Source organism: Larimichthys crocea, chromosome XIX (assembly GCF_000972845.2).
Source record: "Larimichthys crocea isolate SSNF chromosome XIX, L_crocea_2.0, whole genome shotgun sequence".
In the NCBI taxonomy this organism is placed as follows: Eukaryota; Metazoa; Chordata; class Actinopteri; family Sciaenidae; genus Larimichthys; species Larimichthys crocea.
In genome coordinates this window covers 11241741-11257615 of record NC_040029.1, presented here as the reverse complement: position 1 = coordinate 11257615, position 15875 = coordinate 11241741, and the positions used below count along the sequence as shown (strand labels likewise).

General features: G+C 50.6%; 5 protein-coding genes across 10 annotated transcripts in view; 3 read left to right on the top strand and 2 right to left on the bottom strand.

Moving 5' to 3' along the window:
- Positions 1 to 2743, bottom strand: part of eif5b (eukaryotic translation initiation factor 5B) — a 9846-nt gene extending 7103 nt beyond the window's left edge. Inside the window, exons 1-5 of the mRNA XM_019254991.2 lie at positions 2582 to 2743; positions 986 to 1105; positions 782 to 842; positions 377 to 541; positions 1 to 299 (exon numbers count right to left, since the gene is read on the bottom strand). The exon at positions 1 to 299 is cut by the window's left edge and continues 197 nt beyond it. Of these exons, the coding sequence (XP_019110536.2) occupies positions 1 to 299; positions 377 to 541; positions 782 to 842; positions 986 to 1105; positions 2582 to 2616 (680 nt within the window). The 5' untranslated portion in view covers positions 2617 to 2743. The remainder of the gene's footprint in view (positions 300 to 376; positions 542 to 781; positions 843 to 985; positions 1106 to 2581) is intronic.
- The window catches only part of LOC104935645 (transcriptional-regulating factor 1), a 22586-nt gene continuing 7866 nt past the window's right edge, over positions 1156 to 15875 (top strand). The window contains exons 1-14 of one of the 4 annotated variants that reach the window (XM_027291551.1): positions 1156 to 2310; positions 6919 to 7138; positions 7228 to 7764; positions 7845 to 8591; positions 8670 to 8716; positions 8801 to 8903; positions 9097 to 9463; positions 9539 to 9605; positions 9684 to 9823; positions 9910 to 10013; positions 10673 to 10736; positions 10849 to 10928; positions 11029 to 11142; positions 12393 to 12610. In XM_027291551.1, coding sequence (XP_027147352.1) covers positions 6998 to 7138; positions 7228 to 7764; positions 7845 to 8591; positions 8670 to 8716; positions 8801 to 8903; positions 9097 to 9463; positions 9539 to 9605; positions 9684 to 9823; positions 9910 to 10013; positions 10673 to 10736; positions 10849 to 10928; positions 11029 to 11142; positions 12393 to 12404 — 2523 coding nt within the window. In that variant the 5' untranslated portion in view covers positions 1156 to 2310; positions 6919 to 6997 and the 3' untranslated portion in view covers positions 12405 to 12610. Of the gene's footprint in view, positions 2311 to 6178; positions 6250 to 6918; positions 7139 to 7227; positions 7765 to 7844; positions 8592 to 8669; positions 8717 to 8800; positions 8904 to 9096; positions 9464 to 9538; positions 9606 to 9683; positions 9824 to 9909; positions 10014 to 10672; positions 10737 to 10848; positions 10929 to 11028; positions 11143 to 12392; positions 12611 to 12637; positions 12658 to 15875 lie in introns of those variants that run through there. The other 3 variants (XM_027291552.1, XR_003464245.1, XR_003464244.1) reach the window with 3 other exon arrangements.
- On the bottom strand, positions 3213 to 5093 carry lipt1 (lipoyltransferase 1; the record flags this gene model as incomplete). The annotated part of the gene is made up of 3 exons (XM_019254985.2): positions 3213 to 3708; positions 3784 to 4005; positions 4673 to 5093. Coding segments are annotated over 3 exons (1050 nt in total), but the record flags the coding sequence as incomplete, so codon positions are not given.
- LOC104935640 (uncharacterized protein C1orf115) lies at positions 13131 to 15123 on the top strand. The gene is made up of 2 exons (XM_010751503.3): positions 13131 to 14090; positions 14711 to 15123. Exons 1-2 carry the CDS (start codon positions 13881 to 13883, stop codon positions 14849 to 14851), a joined length of 351 nt encoding a protein of 116 aa, XP_010749805.1. The 5' UTR covers positions 13131 to 13880; the 3' UTR covers positions 14852 to 15123.
- Positions 15360 to 15875, top strand: part of si:dkey-190l8.2 (solute carrier family 22 member 13) — a 5493-nt gene continuing 4977 nt past the window's right edge. Inside the window, exon 1 of one of the 3 annotated variants that reach the window (XM_027291553.1) lies at positions 15360 to 15742. In XM_027291553.1, coding sequence (XP_027147354.1) covers positions 15518 to 15742 — 225 coding nt within the window. In that variant the 5' untranslated portion in view covers positions 15360 to 15517. The remainder of the gene's footprint in view (positions 15743 to 15875) is intronic. The other 2 variants (XM_010751508.3, XM_027291554.1) reach the window with 2 other exon arrangements.

Below are 15875 nucleotides of genomic sequence, written 5' to 3'. Positions count from 1 at the left end.
TTCTGAGCCGCCGTCTTCATCTTGAAGCCTCCACCCTCCTCCTCCTCGTCCGGCCCCTCCTCGTCCTCGCTCTCCACCTTCGCCGCCTTGCCTTTGTTCTTCTTCTTCTTGTCCCTCCTGGAGGTGAACTCCTCCTCCTCGTCATCCTCGGAGTCGTTGTTGTCCTTGCCTCCTTTCCTCCCTCCCTCACCTTCGTCTTTGCCCTCCTCCTCCTCGCCTCCTTTCTTGGCGTCTTTGTGGAGGCGTGAGCGCGAGCCGCTGTCCTCGTCAGAGTCTGAGGGCGGAGCTACAGGAGGCGCCTGGAGACAAACAGACGTGGTTAATACTCAACAGTGACTCCTCAGACGCCTCCTCCTCGTCTCTCTCCGTCCTTCACCTTCTTGTCTGTCTGCTCCCCGTTCCTCTCCTCGTTCGTCGGACCTTCGCCCTCCTCGCCATCCTCGCCCTCGGGGCTGGCTCCGCCCTTCTTCCCCTTCCTGGTCTTCTTCTTCTCTGGTTTGGGAGGCTCCACGCTCTCCACGTCCTCTGTGGCGTCTGCTTTCTGCAACCAGAGCAACAAGGGCAACAAGGGCAACAAGGGCAACAAGGGCAACAAGGGCAACCAGGGCAACAAGGGCAACCAGAGCAACAAGGGCAACAACAGCAACCAGAGCAACAAGGGCAACCAGAGCAACAAGGGCAACAAGGGCAACCAGAGCAACAAGGGCAACGTAACGAGCTAACGTAACGAGCTAACGTAACGAGCTAACGTAACGAGCTAACGCGTGCAGGTGTGTCTTACCTTCTTCCCGCCCTGAGTCTCCAGAGATAACTCCTCCAACTCCTTCAGGATGTCGTCCTCACTGCAGAGCGACAGGAAACAGAGTCAGAGGAGATCAGACAAAACAAGGAGAAGGAGGAGAAGAGGAGGAGAAGGAAAAGGAGATGGAGAAGGAGGAGTAGAGGAGGAGAAGGAAAGAGATGGAGATGTGTGGAGGTGCCGTACTCGTAGTCGTCCTTCTTGCCTCCTCCTTTCTTCTTCTTCTTCCCTTTCGGCTCTTTGGAGGCTCCGGCTCCTTCGATCTCCGCTGCCAGAGCGTCGATGTCGATGCCGTCATCTTTGGCACTGCAGACGATCAATCAATCAATCAATCAATCAATTAATCAATCAATCAATTAACCAATAACCAATAATGTAACCAGCAGGGAGGCGGCTCGGGCCTTGTGGTCAGCGTGAGGTCAGCGAGGTGGACGGCGTGCGGTCAGCGTGAGGTCAGCGAGGTGGACGGCGTGCCGTCAGTGTGAGGTCAGCGTGAGGTCAGTGTGAGGTCAGCGAGATGGACGGCGTGAGGTTAGTGTGAGGTCAGCGAGGTGGACGGCGTGAGGTTAGTGTGAGGTCAGCGTGAGGTCAGTGTGAGGTCAGCGTGAGGTCAGCGTGAGGTCAGCGAGGTGGACGGCGTGAGGTCAGCGTGCGGGCAGCGAGCTGGACGGCGTGAGGTCAGTGTGAGGTCAGTGTGAGGTCAGCGTGAGGTCAGCGAGCTGGACGGCGTGCCGTCAGCGTGAGGTCAGTGTGAGGTCAGTGTGAGGTCAGCGTGAGGTCAGCGTGAGGTCAGCGAGGTGGACGGCGTGAGGTCAGCGTGCGGGCAGCGAGCTGGACGGCGAGGACACAAAGAGCCGCCTGCCCGTGTGAACACAAACAGCTGACTCTGCACAGCCTTTCATTTCCCGCCTCGTGTCACAGCTCGCACGCTCAAACATCTTCGGGATCGCCGCCATCGACCCACGACTCACGTGACCTTTTATGGCTTTCCTGTGTTTGGAAGGACGGGGTGAGGCGAGGGTATTCAGCTGTAATGAAACACGCTAATTCATAATAATTAGTAAAAGTAATCAGTTACTCTGAACCTGGACCATGAGCTCGCGCCTGATGATGTCACATTTAAATATCTGACTCTGACGTCACATAAATCAAACAGCTGATCTCTGGCTCAGGTGTCACACACCTGTCAGCTGACGTTAACGTGTCAGGCTCTTCCAGAGTGACCCTTCAGGTGTGTGTGACGTCACTGTGGTCAGCAGGTGAGCCCAGGGTTACATCAGCCCACACACAGCTAACAGCTAACAGCTAGCAGCTAGCAGCTAACAGCTACCTGTCACCTGTGCTGGTTAGCCGTTAGCAGTTAGCCTCCGCGGCTAACGGCCGGTTACCGGGCCGGGCTCGAACTCACGCCGAGTTCTGGAGCTTCAAGTCCGGGCAGAGAGGACCGGACAGCCGGCTCTCTGAAGCTAACGGCTAAGCTAACCGGTTAACTAACAGCTACCAGCAGACAGGTGAGCACAGGTGAGCACAGGTGAGCACAGGTGAGCCCGCCTGCTGCTTGTGTAACTGTGTTAAGCCATTTTCAGCCTGTTTAAGTCCGCACACACACACACACACACACACACACACACACACACACACTGACTCGTGGTTAGCATGTTAGCCGCTAACTGGCGGGCTAACGGGCCTGGTTCCGGGCTGACTCCGGGGCGGGAAAGCGTCCCCGCGGCCCGGCGTCCGCGCGGACAGGTGTGCTGTGACGGCAGGTGCTGCTCTGTCTACCTGTCCTCTCCGGTCTTCTTCTGTTTCTTCCCCATCCTGCCGCTGCGGTTCTCCGGTTGTCTCGCGCTCCGCTGGCCGACACGACGGCTCACATCAGACAAAGATCGTCTCTGCGGACACGCAGGACAGAGGGCTCACTCTGCGGCCGGGCCGCGCTCACAGAGGGACGTTTCCATGGAAACTGAGAAGAGTCGTCACGTCACGTGTCATCCGGAAAATAAAATAAAACATCTATAATGAACATAAATACGTTATTTAATTATTTATGTTTAAAATTAATGCTCTAAAATATTTAAAATATTTAAATCAATGCATAAAACATGAATATAAATATATAAAACATCAAGTATTCAACACACAGAATATCCATATAAAATAAATATTTTGGTAATTAAAGCAGATTGAGTAAATTAAATCCGCATTTGGTGCCAGAAAATAACACCAGAGTGACACCTCCTCCTCCTCCTCTTCTTTTCCCCGCTCTTCGTCAGCACAGCACGCATGGCTCGACTCGGGAGCACTGCGCATGCGTCCTGTGACAAGCCCCGTTAACATGGAGAGGCTTTTATTTTGAAAGGTCAGCACGGAAACGTGTTAATATTTTATTCTGGAGACAGACAGCAGACAGGAAACGTGATAAACAAACTTTATTGTCAGAAATCAGTCGATGTCAGTGTGCAGGTGCAGTTCTCTCTCCGGCCTGCAGGCGGCGCTGCAGGGTCAGCCCATGACGGACAGCATGGCATCACACAGGTTCCGCAGCCTGTCCTGCCGCTCGCCGCTCTCGGACCGCAGCAGCGTCGTAACGGCGGCGGCGGCTCGATGCCGACAGAACCGCTCGCCGACCAGCACGCCGCTCAGCTCGCCGCTCAGCCGCTGAGGGAGCCAGGCGGCGGGGACGTCCAGCTCGCAGCTCTCCATCACGCCGTTCTTCACCTCCATGCGCAGCTGGGCGGTGCTGCGAGCGCCGCCGTCCCTCAGCTCCAGCGGCGTCTGGACGCTGAACTTCGGCGTCCTACCGAACGTCCAGTCCCAGCCACGCAGCTCTGCCACCGCCGCTCCGAGTCCAGGGAACGCCGACTCATCAGCGGGGTCAACGGAGGTCGGCGCGGCGCTGAGGCCGAACTCTGAACAACACAAAGGAGACCTTTAAACCACGCCCCCAGTGATGTCACAGCGTACCGAGTACACTCCTACATCACCTGTGCTGTACTGCTGCGCCAGCACGTCCAGAAGCTCCTCCCACTGCAGCGAGGGGGCGTGGTCCTGCAGGTTGGTGACAGGTGAGGGGACGCTGGGCGTGGCGTTGCTCTGGATACCGGGGCAGGAGGGGCGGAGCACGGCGGCGAGGGTGGAGCGGTCGGTGGAGTGCAGGAGGGTGCAGTGATGGTAGGACGACTTCCTGCTCAGCCTGGAAGCACTTCCTGTCAAACAAACATCAAAACAACGTCAGAGCAACGTCAGAGCAACGTCAGAGCAACATCAGAACAACGTCAGAACAATGTCAGAGCAACGTCAGAACAATGTCAGAGCAACGTCAGAGCAACGTCAGATCAACGTCAGAACAACGTCAGAACAACGTCAGAGCACCGTCAACGTCAGAGCAACGTCAGAACAACGTCAGAGCAACGTCAGAACAACGTCAGATCAACGTCAGATCAACGTCAGAGCAACGTCAGAACAACGTCAGAACAACGTCAGAGCAACGTCAGATCAACGTCAGAACAACGTCAGATCAACGTCAGAGCAACGTCAGAGCAACATTAGAACAACGTCAGAACAACGTCAGAGCAACGTCAGAGCAACGTCAGAGCAACGTCAGAACAACGTCAACGTCAGAGCAACGTCAGAACAACGTCAACGTTAGAGCAACGTCAGAACAACGTCAGAACAACGTCAGAGCAACGTCAGAGCAACGTCAACGTCAGAGCAACGTCAGAACAACGTCAGATCAACGTCAGAACAACGTCAGAGCAACGTCAGAGCAACGTCAACGTCAGAACAACGTCAGAACAACGTCAGAACAACGTCAGAGCAACGTCAGAGCAACGTCAACGTCAGAGCAGCGTGCGGCGGACTCGCGGACAGTACCGGAGATCTTCAGGCGTCCGTTGAGCAGGATGTCGAATCTGTCCGTGGCGTGGACGTCCAGCTTCGGCTGCAGCCGCCGCAGAGCGTCCGTGACGACCTTCAGGTTCCTCCGCCGGTCGTACGCCGCCTTGGAGGCGAAGAAGGTCACGTTGAGGTTCCCGAGGTCGTGGAAGACGGTGCCACCGCCGCTGCGCCTGCGGGCCAGAAGGATCCCCGCCTTGCTCATGGCCCGCAGGTCGCACTCGCTCCACGGGTTCTGATGGCGCCCGATGACCACGGCGGGCCGGTTCCTGCACAGCAACAGCACCCCGCGCCGCTGCAGGTCCACGTGGGCGTCGATCCAGTCCTCCAGAGCCAGGTTCAGGTGCACGTCGCTGGGGCTGGAGGTGGAGCTGGGGCTGGAGGTGGGGCTGGAGGCGGAGCTGGGGCTGGAGGCGGAGGTGGAGCTACAGATGGGGCTGGAGGTGGAGGTGGAGCTACAGATGGGGCTGGAGGTGGAGCTGAAGGCGGAGCTACAGATGGGGCTGGAGGTGGAGCTGGTCCAACACCTGCACACACCTGAGCCGACTCTGAGAACACACCTGCTGAGCTGTGACATCACGGCGTCTCCTCCTTTAAATTAAGGACTACAACGTAACGTGTGACGTCACTGACCTCTGGCAGGTTAACGTTGGTTAGCATTAGCATTAGCATGAGGTCCGCCGCACATCCCGCCGCTGTCACCGGAAACGGAAACTCCAAACCGTTAAAAAAAAACGTTAAAAACGGCTCGACCGTGAAAACTGAACTCACCGGAGAACGTTTGGTCTCGTGCTAAACCTGAAACCGGACGCGGAGGAACGAGCGGACCGACGTGCAAAGAAAAAATACGACTTCCGGTCTCACTCCTTCAAAATAAAAGCGACCCTCACAGAAGAGCCGAGGGGTCAAAGGTCAAAATAAATCTGATAAACTGAGTCCATGAAGAGATTCATTAATAAACAAACCGAGAATGATTTAATATAAACGTCTAGTTTTTATTTTATAGTTTGTTTTTTATAGTTTGTACTCTGCTTTTATTCTGAAGGGTCAACTCGCCTGAAACTGACCCACTTCCTGTGTTACTTCACTGACCTCGGTCCTTCACCGGAAAGACACCGTGCTGTCCTGTGATTGGCCCGACGAGAGTTCCGGTTACTTTATGGGACCATTAATGAAATAACACATAAACATAAACATAAACATAAACAAAATACACATTAATAATCTAGATAGAGATGTGGTCATTCTTCACATCAAAGGCACAGGGACTGAAAGTTCAGTTAAAGAAAGTTCAACACTTTGATTCTGATGACACTGACTCATAAAACTGATTCATAACTAATAAATCATTATGGACGATCAGACTGTGATGAATGTTGTAGTTCCTGAAGCTGATTGATTGATCTGAGTCTGAGCTGCTGTCAGATCATCGTGAAGAAGAAAAGACGACCAGAGAGAGGAAGAACATGTGACCACATCCTGACAACACACACACACACACACACACACACTCACACTCAGTCAGAGTCAGTCAGTCGGAGTCGATGATGTTTCAGGTGAGAGCTTTTTATTTTTGTTCCAAACTAAACGTTGATGTCGCTCTGTGTGTTTTTATTGTGACTTTAAATCTCTCACACTCTCTGTGACACTTGAAGTTTCATGGGTCATATATTAATGTTTAATGTTAATGTTTTATGTGTCATTTAAAATATGTTTTCATGTTTTTAGGCGTTTTCTGATAATATATTAAATATATGTTATATATTTGAGTGATAATAAACTGTCTTAAAGACACACGCTGAGTTTGAATCATCTCTGGGTGTGAGTTCTTAGAAGTGTCCTGTTATCACACATTCACACTTACTCATATAACCACGTACAGCTGCTGTGTGGTCTGAGTGCACGCAGTAACAGAACCATGTTCAGTTATTACTCAGCTCCAGGTTCAAACCATTAGAGTTAAAGTTCCTAATTCAAACTGGACTGAGTGAAGTCTGGACCTGCACCCACGTCTGACTTTCATATATCGCAGGAATTAAACAAAGTGACTGGCTGTGTAGAATGTAGTGCGATGCACCAAGGTGAGGAGAAGAGAACACATGCTTTATAACCCTGAACACACAAGTACAAAGGCTCACAGACATGCAAATGTGGAGCGAGCAGCTGGGGGTCCATGCTGGACTTGAACACCTTCCTGACCAGACCTTCTTTGTGTCACTCTGCAGATCGTCCCATGAAGACACCTTCAGGATAACACACACACACACATCATGCACACAAACACACCTGGACTCAGGTTTGTGTATGCGTGACATCATGTCTGACTTGTGGTCATTTCCCTCATGCTCGCCTCCTCCCATGATCCATCACTCCTCTCTACCTCAGTCATCTCCCCTCTCCTCCTGCTCATCACCTGGAAACCATGGAAACGCTCCTCATGCCAAGGTTCTTATTTATGCACTCAGCTCTTCACGTAACATCCACTGTGCCATCCTCTTACTGACTGACTGACTTATTCGCTTGCTCCTCCCCAGGTACCCTCCTATCTATTCTCCCCTCACCTCCCTGAGCCCCAGGTGACCTCCCCTCAGGTGACCTCCCTTCAGTTCTCCCACCCTCAGGGAACCTCCCCTCACATTGGACCTGAGACGCAGGTGTCTTCCCCTCATCTCCTCTATCAGTACCAAGAGCCCTCCCCTCACTGTGCTCCCTGGTCCCAGGTGACCTCCAATCACCTCTTTCCTCAGGCCCAGGTAACGTCGCCTCAGCTTCCTCCATGCCAGGTGACCTCCCCTCACCTCCAACACGTTACCTCCCCTCAGCACCTCCCTCATCACCAGGTGACCTCCCCTTACCTCTCTAATCCCTACCTTACCTCCCCTCACCTTGTATCCCAACCCCAGGTGACGTCCCCGCACTATGTAGCTCAGCCTCAGATCACCTCCCCTCAGCTCCTGCCGCCGTCCCAGCACCACCTCTCCAACCAAAACCATGATCCAGGTTCAGATCCAGACTGGATCCAGACTCCTGAACTTCCCTACCTGCAGAAGAGCTACAGTTACTCGTACCAGGTAAGATCTACTCCAGCTAAAACCAGAACCAGAAATGTAGCCGACTGTGATCCCAACATTATCTCTGTGTGTCTGAACAGAACCAGAACCTGGACTTTCATCTGCAGAACCAGAACCAGTTCAGTACTGGTGTGACTCACCACAGAGATGAACTGGAGAATACACACAGACTGCCCTATAACACACACATGCAGGATGTCACACCTGGTCCGGTCCAGGACACCTGGCGAGGTCCGACTCTGCCCCAGCTGCAGTGCTCTCCGCTGGGCTCCATGTCTGGAGAGGTCGTCCTAGGGAGATGGAGCTCCATGGAGGTTGGCTCTTCACCTGCTGCAGACTCCTCCCGCACTCAGTTTCTTCACGACAGTTGCCATGACAACAATGCCCCTCAGCCCTTCTGTAGCCCGAACACCCCCGGTCCGAGCCCGCATTACCCACAAACCCCGACCATCTCCAGCCCCGGTCCACAAATGCAAGAGCGAGCAGATTACCAGGCACAAACCTTCAGACAGCTGAGCAGGGAGAAAACCCTCACCTACGACAGCTACACCCTCTCTGACCCTGCTCAGCACCACCCACCTCAGGTGAGCCAACACCACCTCCAGAGCCAAACCAAGCCGATCCAGCAGGACTGTACCGGCACCGCCAACACTGCCGGGAACGCCGAGAGCTGCTTCTCTCCACAGGGAAGAGGCCAGGACGTCAGCAGCACTGCCCGGTCTCCAGGCCCGTCTGCCGGGCTGAGCTGGGGAGGAGAGTCTGGAGCAGGAGGAAGAAGAAGAGGGCGAGGAAGAGGAGGAGGACATGGTCAACCAGACTGGACCTGGGTGTGTACACGGAGCGTGCAGAGGTAATGCTGGTTAACCTTTCAGCAAAATCTTTGACTGAAATCTTTTCATTTTTAGATGAAACAGCCTCCATCTAAAAACAGCACCGAGGTTCTGGACACCAGGTAAGTCTGAACTCATTATATTTGTATGTTCTCTCTGCTGTATTCGATTTCCTAATGTAATCTATTACTCTCTGCGAGTTGTAGGTTGATGTGCATGGTGTGTAAGCGTGACTTCCGGAGTCTGCCGGCGTTGAACGGACACATGCGCTCGCACAGCGGCTCCAGGGCGGCTACGTGTTCGAACAAGGTCCACAAACACAGACTCGCACACACTCAAGTCCTGCCTCTAAAGTTCTGTGGTTCACTCTGAAGGGGACGAGTTTGTCCCCATAAGGACAGGAGTCCCCGTAATGTAATCTATAGGTGTTACGTGTATGTGCTGCCCCTAGTGGACGTCTCTGGGAACAGTTTAAAGTGACCTCATGAGTTTCTTTCTCCAGGCTGAGGACTCCACCCCACCGATGGTGATTCCTGTCACCGTGCCCGTCCTGTCCAGCGTGAAGGTGAAGGCGTGTAAGGGTGGAGAGAGGAAATGCAGTCGCCTCTCTCCGTCCGCCGGGCACGCCACGCTCTACCGCAGCCTGTTGCACCTCAGTGAGCAGGAAGCAGTCGCTAAAGGCGACGAGGACGATGGTAAAGCGGCTGACAGTGTTGGTGGAGTGGTTACCAGGGGTGACGGTGTCAGTGGTGTGCACTACACCCCTCCACCCATGCTGTGTCCAGTGAGGGCGGGGCCAGGGTTGTACTGTTCCCTCAGCAGCAGGAGGCAGCAGAGAGTGCAGAGCGTGCAGCTTCACAGCGTGAACAGTAAGAAGATTTACCATCACACGTCATTAAAACAAAGCTCACGTTTATGTTGAACCTCGTGTCTCTGATTGGCAGATGGACTCTGTGACCTTGTTGCCACGGAGACGGCCTCTCCTCCTGGAACATCAGGAGTCAGGAAGCCGTACGTCAAAATTTTATTTATTTATTATTTATTCTATTATTTTTACTGTTGCTGTCTGATCACAGCTGTCAATCACAGGCGGATCAATGTAGGGCGGAGCTTCCAGGCTGAAATCCCGCCTCTACGGGACCAAAAACACGCCCACTCCGACTCCCACAATGCACTGCTGCTGTGGATGCCGTGGGACGAGCTGGAGCGTCCTGTCAATCAACAGAGAGGTAACCGCCCACCGAATGCTCTCGTCGTTCTTATGATTGAAAGATTATCACTGGATGGTGTTTTGATTGACACATTGTTGGTCCAGTTCAAGCTCTCCTGATGATGGCTCACTCCAGCGTCATGCCAGGGGCCGGGGCCAACCCGGAGTCTGCCCTCTACGTCCTATCACAGTGCAGAGGAGACTTCCTGGTGAGATCTCATTGGCTGCTTGTTACTCAGCGGCAGCAGGCTGAAGCCTCGCTGTGGTGACGAGCTCTGACTCGCGTCATCACATCACTGAGAAATGTTTCCAGCACAAACCACAAAGTGTGGTTTCACACCACCGCCTGCTAGCAGATTAAAAAAACAAGACGAGGCTTCCACTTACGGTTAATGTTCCACTGTGCCGTCATGACACTGCAGGCTCACACCAACACACACTTATATACTCGAGTACACTGCGTATATGTAAATACATATGCTCCCATTCTCCATGCTCAGCTACCTTAATACCACGATGACAACCTGTCCGACTGGTCCCTTACAAATAAAGCTGAAGTGTTTCTTCATGGTGACACACGGAGGAACCGTTCAGCATGGACAACATGTACTTCAGGAGGATTTTATTTAAACCAGGTCCAACTGTTACAAAGAGATTACTGAAACGTTCTGCCACTGTGCCTTAAAGAACCGTGAAGCGTGTACAGAGAAGAAGCAGCTTGTCTTCCAGCGTACAGGAACTGCTTTCATGATAACACCACCCAGATTGTATCACTACAGGACACACTTGGTGTGTTTTGTTACCATAGAAACTCCATTTGTTGTTGCTTTGGGTCTGTTGCCGTGACGCGTTTCTTCTTGTCTTCCAGCTGACGGTGGAGAAGCTGCTGTCGCCCGCCGACAGCTCCAACAACGCAGCCCCACAGTATCCAAGTATGTTCTGTGTTTGAGTCCATTGTGTGTTTGTGTGTGTTAGAGTCCATTGTGTGTTTGTGTGTTAGAGTCCATTGTGTGTGGTGTGTGTTAAACATTACATGTGTTGCAGGCTGGAGCGCAGCAGAGAGGAGGTCGCTGGTTAAATCTCTGCAGCTGCATCACAAAGACTTCAGCAGGATCCAGAAAGCCGTGAGTGTCCACCTGTGTGACACAGCAGCTGGCTGTGTCACACTGTGTGTTCACGTTACTGTGTGTGTGTGTGTGTGTGTGTGTGTGTGTGTGTGTGCAGGTCCAGACCAAGTCCCTGTCTCAGTGTGTGGAGTTTTATTATCTGTGGAAGAAGACGCTGAGTCTGAGCGCGAGGATGCCGACGGGACTGACCGTCACTCTGCCCGACACAAATGTAAGAGTCTCCAGAGTCACACTGACAGAAATGTAATAATAATAATAATAATAATAAAAATAATATAAATATAATAATAATAATGATAATAATGGTAATGATAACTCAGTTTTAATCAGCTGAACATAAGAACATCTTCCACAGAGGCCTGAATTCAACATTTTACCTCAGTAAAGGTACAAAGAGTGAACTTGAATTCATCATTAACAATCACACATCATCACCTCTTGTGTGTTTGTTGTTCAAAAGTAAAAAGTAACTGAAGCTCTTAAAGCAGAAGGTCAAATGAAGATCAGATCAAACACGGCGTGCTCGGGGGTAAGATGGCGGTCTCTCAGGTCAGCTGACCGTCACTGTGATGACTCAGCACTTTTTACTGGAGGGAAGATTTCACGACATTTTCAACGTGAAGCGATTTGTTTTAACCTCGACTCTGAGAAACAGGACAGTGTGTGTGTGTGTGTGTGTGTGTGTGTGTGTGTGTGTGTGTGTGTGTGTGTGTGTGTGTGTGTGGACGCTCTGCCTCAGTGTTTCAGGTCACTTCAGTCTCCGTGAATACAAATGAAACTAAAGGCTGAATGAATACAAACCACTGAAACCAGATTCCTGTCATCACTCCACACACACACTGCAGCACAAGACACACACCTCGAAACACACACGCACACACACTTCCTGTCACAGCCGTCAGAGGTTTCTGATCAAACTGTGACTTGACATTTCCAACGTGTGTGTGTGTGCGTGCGTGCGCGTGTGTGTGTGCATGCGTGTGTGTGTGTGTGTGTGTGTGTGTGTGCGTGTCAGTAAGTCGACTTTAATTTTCCATCAAGGTTTGATTGATCAGTTTCCTGCTTAGTGTCTGATTATGTTGCATGACTTGAAATGTATTATATTTATATCTATTGTTCTAAACTATAAAACCGTCACTCATTTAACTTCTCTACACATTATGTGGCCAAAAATATCAACTCATCTGTAAATAATCCTGTAAAGTCTTTACGAGTCAAGTAGGTGGCCAAGAAGGTCCAAGTCAAGTCCATAGACAGAACCAAAACGTCCCAGGTTAAGTGAGTCAAGACCAACAAAACCAGGACCAACAAGTCTCAAGTCAGGCCACAGGACTGTTGAAGCTGCTAATGATGTTCAGTTATCACAGACTGCTGTCCACATACTTTTGGCCACATGTGTAAACGATTTTAAATTATCGATGAGGTGTGTCACCTGTCGTCTTCTCCTCTGTGTGTCTTCAGGGTCAAAGGTGATCAATGTCACATGGCGCATCGAAACAAAACAACTGGAGGACTGCCACCTGCTGGAGCGACACACTACTACACACACACACACACACACACACACACAATAAAGGCTTAGGATGTAGAAACTGTTGGTGTTTGCTGCAGGTCATCACGTCATGTATTTATTCACGCTGTAGTTTTGATATGTGAACATTAAAGGAGAGTCCATCCTGTCTTTGTCTGCCTCAGTGTGTTCTTATACACACACACACACACACACACACACACACACAGAGTGCGTGTGTGTGTGTTCTCAGAGCATCAGCTCAGGTATGTTCAGATATTGTTTTCCGTCCTTAATCCTCAGCAGAGCTTCACTTATTACAGAGAAGAGCTCGAGGCGTTGCAGGCTCTGTCTGACTCCAACAACAGCAGCCAGTCAGGAGAGTTACTACACCTGAACATCCAACACCTGAACATCCAACATCTGAACACCCAACACCCGAACATCCAACACCTGAACACCCAACATCTGAACATCCAACACCTGAACATCCAACACCTGAACATCCAACATCTGAACATCCAACACCTGAACACCCAACACCTGAACATCCAACATCCAACACCTGAACATCCAACACCTGAACACCCAACACCTGAACACCCAACACCCGAACATCCAACACCTGAACATCCAACACCCGAACACCCAACACCTGAACATCCAACATCTGAACACCCAACACCCGAACATCCAACACCTGAACATCCAACACCTGAACATCCAACCCCCTTGACATCCAACATCCGATATGTTCACAGAAATAAAACGTTTTTCCTGATTGTTTCACAACGGTTACATTCAGCAGGTATAGACACGCCCACCAGCTCCCTGAGCCTTTGTTATTATTTTGGTGATAGATTCATAGTCAGAAGGATCAGGCTGAATTGGTGTTTATTTATTGTTGTTTTTATCGTTACCGTGATAAATACCAGAAATTATCAGGATAACTTTTTTAGTCTATATCACCCATCCCTAGTTGTAAAGCACATTTGCTATTGGCTACTGTACACACCAATCAGCACCCACGACCAGTCCCCCTTCACACCTCCACCTGTAGTTCAGTACAAGTGAAGAGTCTCTGCAGTCTTTCACACATGATGTTTTTCCAGTTCTCTGTGTTGACTCAGTGTTTCACTGTCTGATCTGTAAAACAAACATCAGACTGCTGACAGAATATAAACTGCTGCTGCTGAGCTGAGGACAGCACCAAAAACTGAAGTCAACAAGAAGAAGAAGAAGAAAGCTCCACATTCTTCTTCTAATCCTGCTTTGAGTGTTTCTCATGTCAAAGCTCACAGAGCTTCCTGTGTCTGAATCAGCTCCAGGCTACTAATAAAGTTTGACTCCTCCTCGCTCCAAAGGTCCTCCAGCCTGAAAGCGAGGAGGTCAGAGGAGCAGAAGAAGAACAAACCAGGCCAACGGACGAGGACAGAGGAATGGGAGCGCAGGAAAAGGAGGAGGAGGACGCGGCTCCTTCGGCAGAGAAGAAGCAACAGAAGACCTCCAAAGAAGTTTATTTCTCCGTCCTGCCGGACAAATACGAGCCTCTGATCGAGGAGGTGGAGGAGGAGACGCCGGAGGAGAGGAGGAAGAGGAAGGAGGAGAAGAAGAGGAAGAAGAAGCAGCGGTACAAGAGGTACAGGAAGGTAAGAAGGCATCGTAACCTTTGACCTGAGGAGGTGTGAACGCTGTGATAACGTTACTGCAACGTTCTGCTGGGAACAGCAAACAAAAGAAAACAAACATGATCGTTATAATTAAAGTTACCTGATGAGGTGAGTCAACGAACACGTGTGGCCTGAGGGCTAAACAACAACACCTCTAAAGCTAACAGCATGTTTAACCTGTAAACAATAACAGCTGTACGCTGAGCTAACATGCTAACTTAGCCTAACTTAGCTTTCAGGTGAGCCTCACCTGTCGGCCAGGTGAGCCTCACCTGTCGGCCAGGTGTTTCTGAGGTTTATTTCAGGTGTTCTTCATGATGTTTGGCTTTAGCCTGACCTCTTGCTAAAGTAGCCTTAATATGATCTTAATATCACCTGAACAGGTGAGTTCTATATAAATTCACCCTCAGTACAGGTGTCATAAAGACCAAAACTGTTTTTTGTACCAGGCTGTAAACATGTTTATTTCTGCTGTGAAGTTGGACATTTGGACATGGGGACTTATGGAGACTGACTCACTTCTGGAGCCAGCCTCAGGTGGACGTTAGAGGAACTGCAGGTGGAAATGTTACCTGTTGTTTTGTCTTTACTTTTGGCAGAACGTGGGCAAGGCGCTGCGCTTCAGCTGGCGCTGTCTGCTGGCCGGCTTACAGAACATGTCGATGGGTTACTCCACGCCCGCCACGGCCGTGTCCACCGTGATGACGGTGGTGCAGCAACACGCTGGCAGCAGAGCATGATGGGAAGGGCTTTGGTTAGGACATTTTAACAGGACTTTGCTGTTATTTTTTTCTAACAATGAAGGAGTTTGTGTGTTTAATGATATGAATCATAATTTGCAGTAATTAAACTATACGCCTTCATTTATCTGTTCAGAAACAACTTTTAGATGACTGTTTTATTTACATTTGTCGTAGTGAATTCACTGAGTAACTTCAGATAAATGTAGCTCGTTCTTTAGTTATTTATATACTTTATAATGTTGACATATGTTCTGTATTTTATCAAATAAATCCACCTTTAAACTCTTTGTGCTGACGTCTAAATCTCTTAAGCATTATTTATTGCAGCTGTGTTACCTCAGACGGCCACAGGGTGTCGCTGTGCCGCTGCTGTCCGCCCTCGTGTCCTTATAAGGGCACAAAGGCGGGCAGAGTCCGCCCTCGTGTCCTTATAAGGGCAAAAGGCGGGCAGAGTCCGCCCTCGTGTCCTTATAAGGGCACAAAGGCGGGCAGAGTCCGCGGCAGATGAAAGTTCACTTGAAGCTCGTGCTGGTGTCCGTCAGGTCAGGTGACAGCAGCAGCTGTTGACCACAGACAGACAGGAGGCTTCAGAGAGACAGGACAACATGGAGAGCTCCTGAGAAGCTGTTTCCTCTGTTTTTCTGTTTGAGCTTCTGACCCGACATGTCTCCGCTGCAGCTGTCCGTCTACTGGCGTCTCTCTCTCGTCTTCTTCTTCACCTCTTTTCTGTTCTTCGTCGACATTTTCACGGCTGCCATCGTTGCCGCCACCTGTCACCATGGCAACCTCACCGCCGGGGGCTCTTCGAACGCGGAGCGCAATCAGAGCCGATCAGAGCCCGGGGAAGACGACGCTGATTGGACGACGGCGGAGAGCGGGAACCTAGACGTGAGTGGTGATCACTTTCAAGAGACTTGAAGATTATTTAAAGTGTTTTTGATCACTTTCAAGAGACTTGAAGATTATTTAAAGTGTTTTTTTAATGTTTTTTAATGTTTTGTTTTGTTTTTTATGGTATTCT

Excerpts from the sequence above, each read along its gene's own strand:
- LOC104935640 (XM_010751503.3), top strand. The coding sequence starts at position 13,881 with ATGGGAGCGCAGGAAAAGGAGGAGGAGGACGCGGCTCCTTCGGCAGAG. Across the intron at positions 14,091-14,710 it reads GGTACAAGAGGTACAGGAAG|AACGTGGGCAAGGCGCTGCG; the intron begins GTAAGAAGGCAT and ends TACTTTTGGCAG.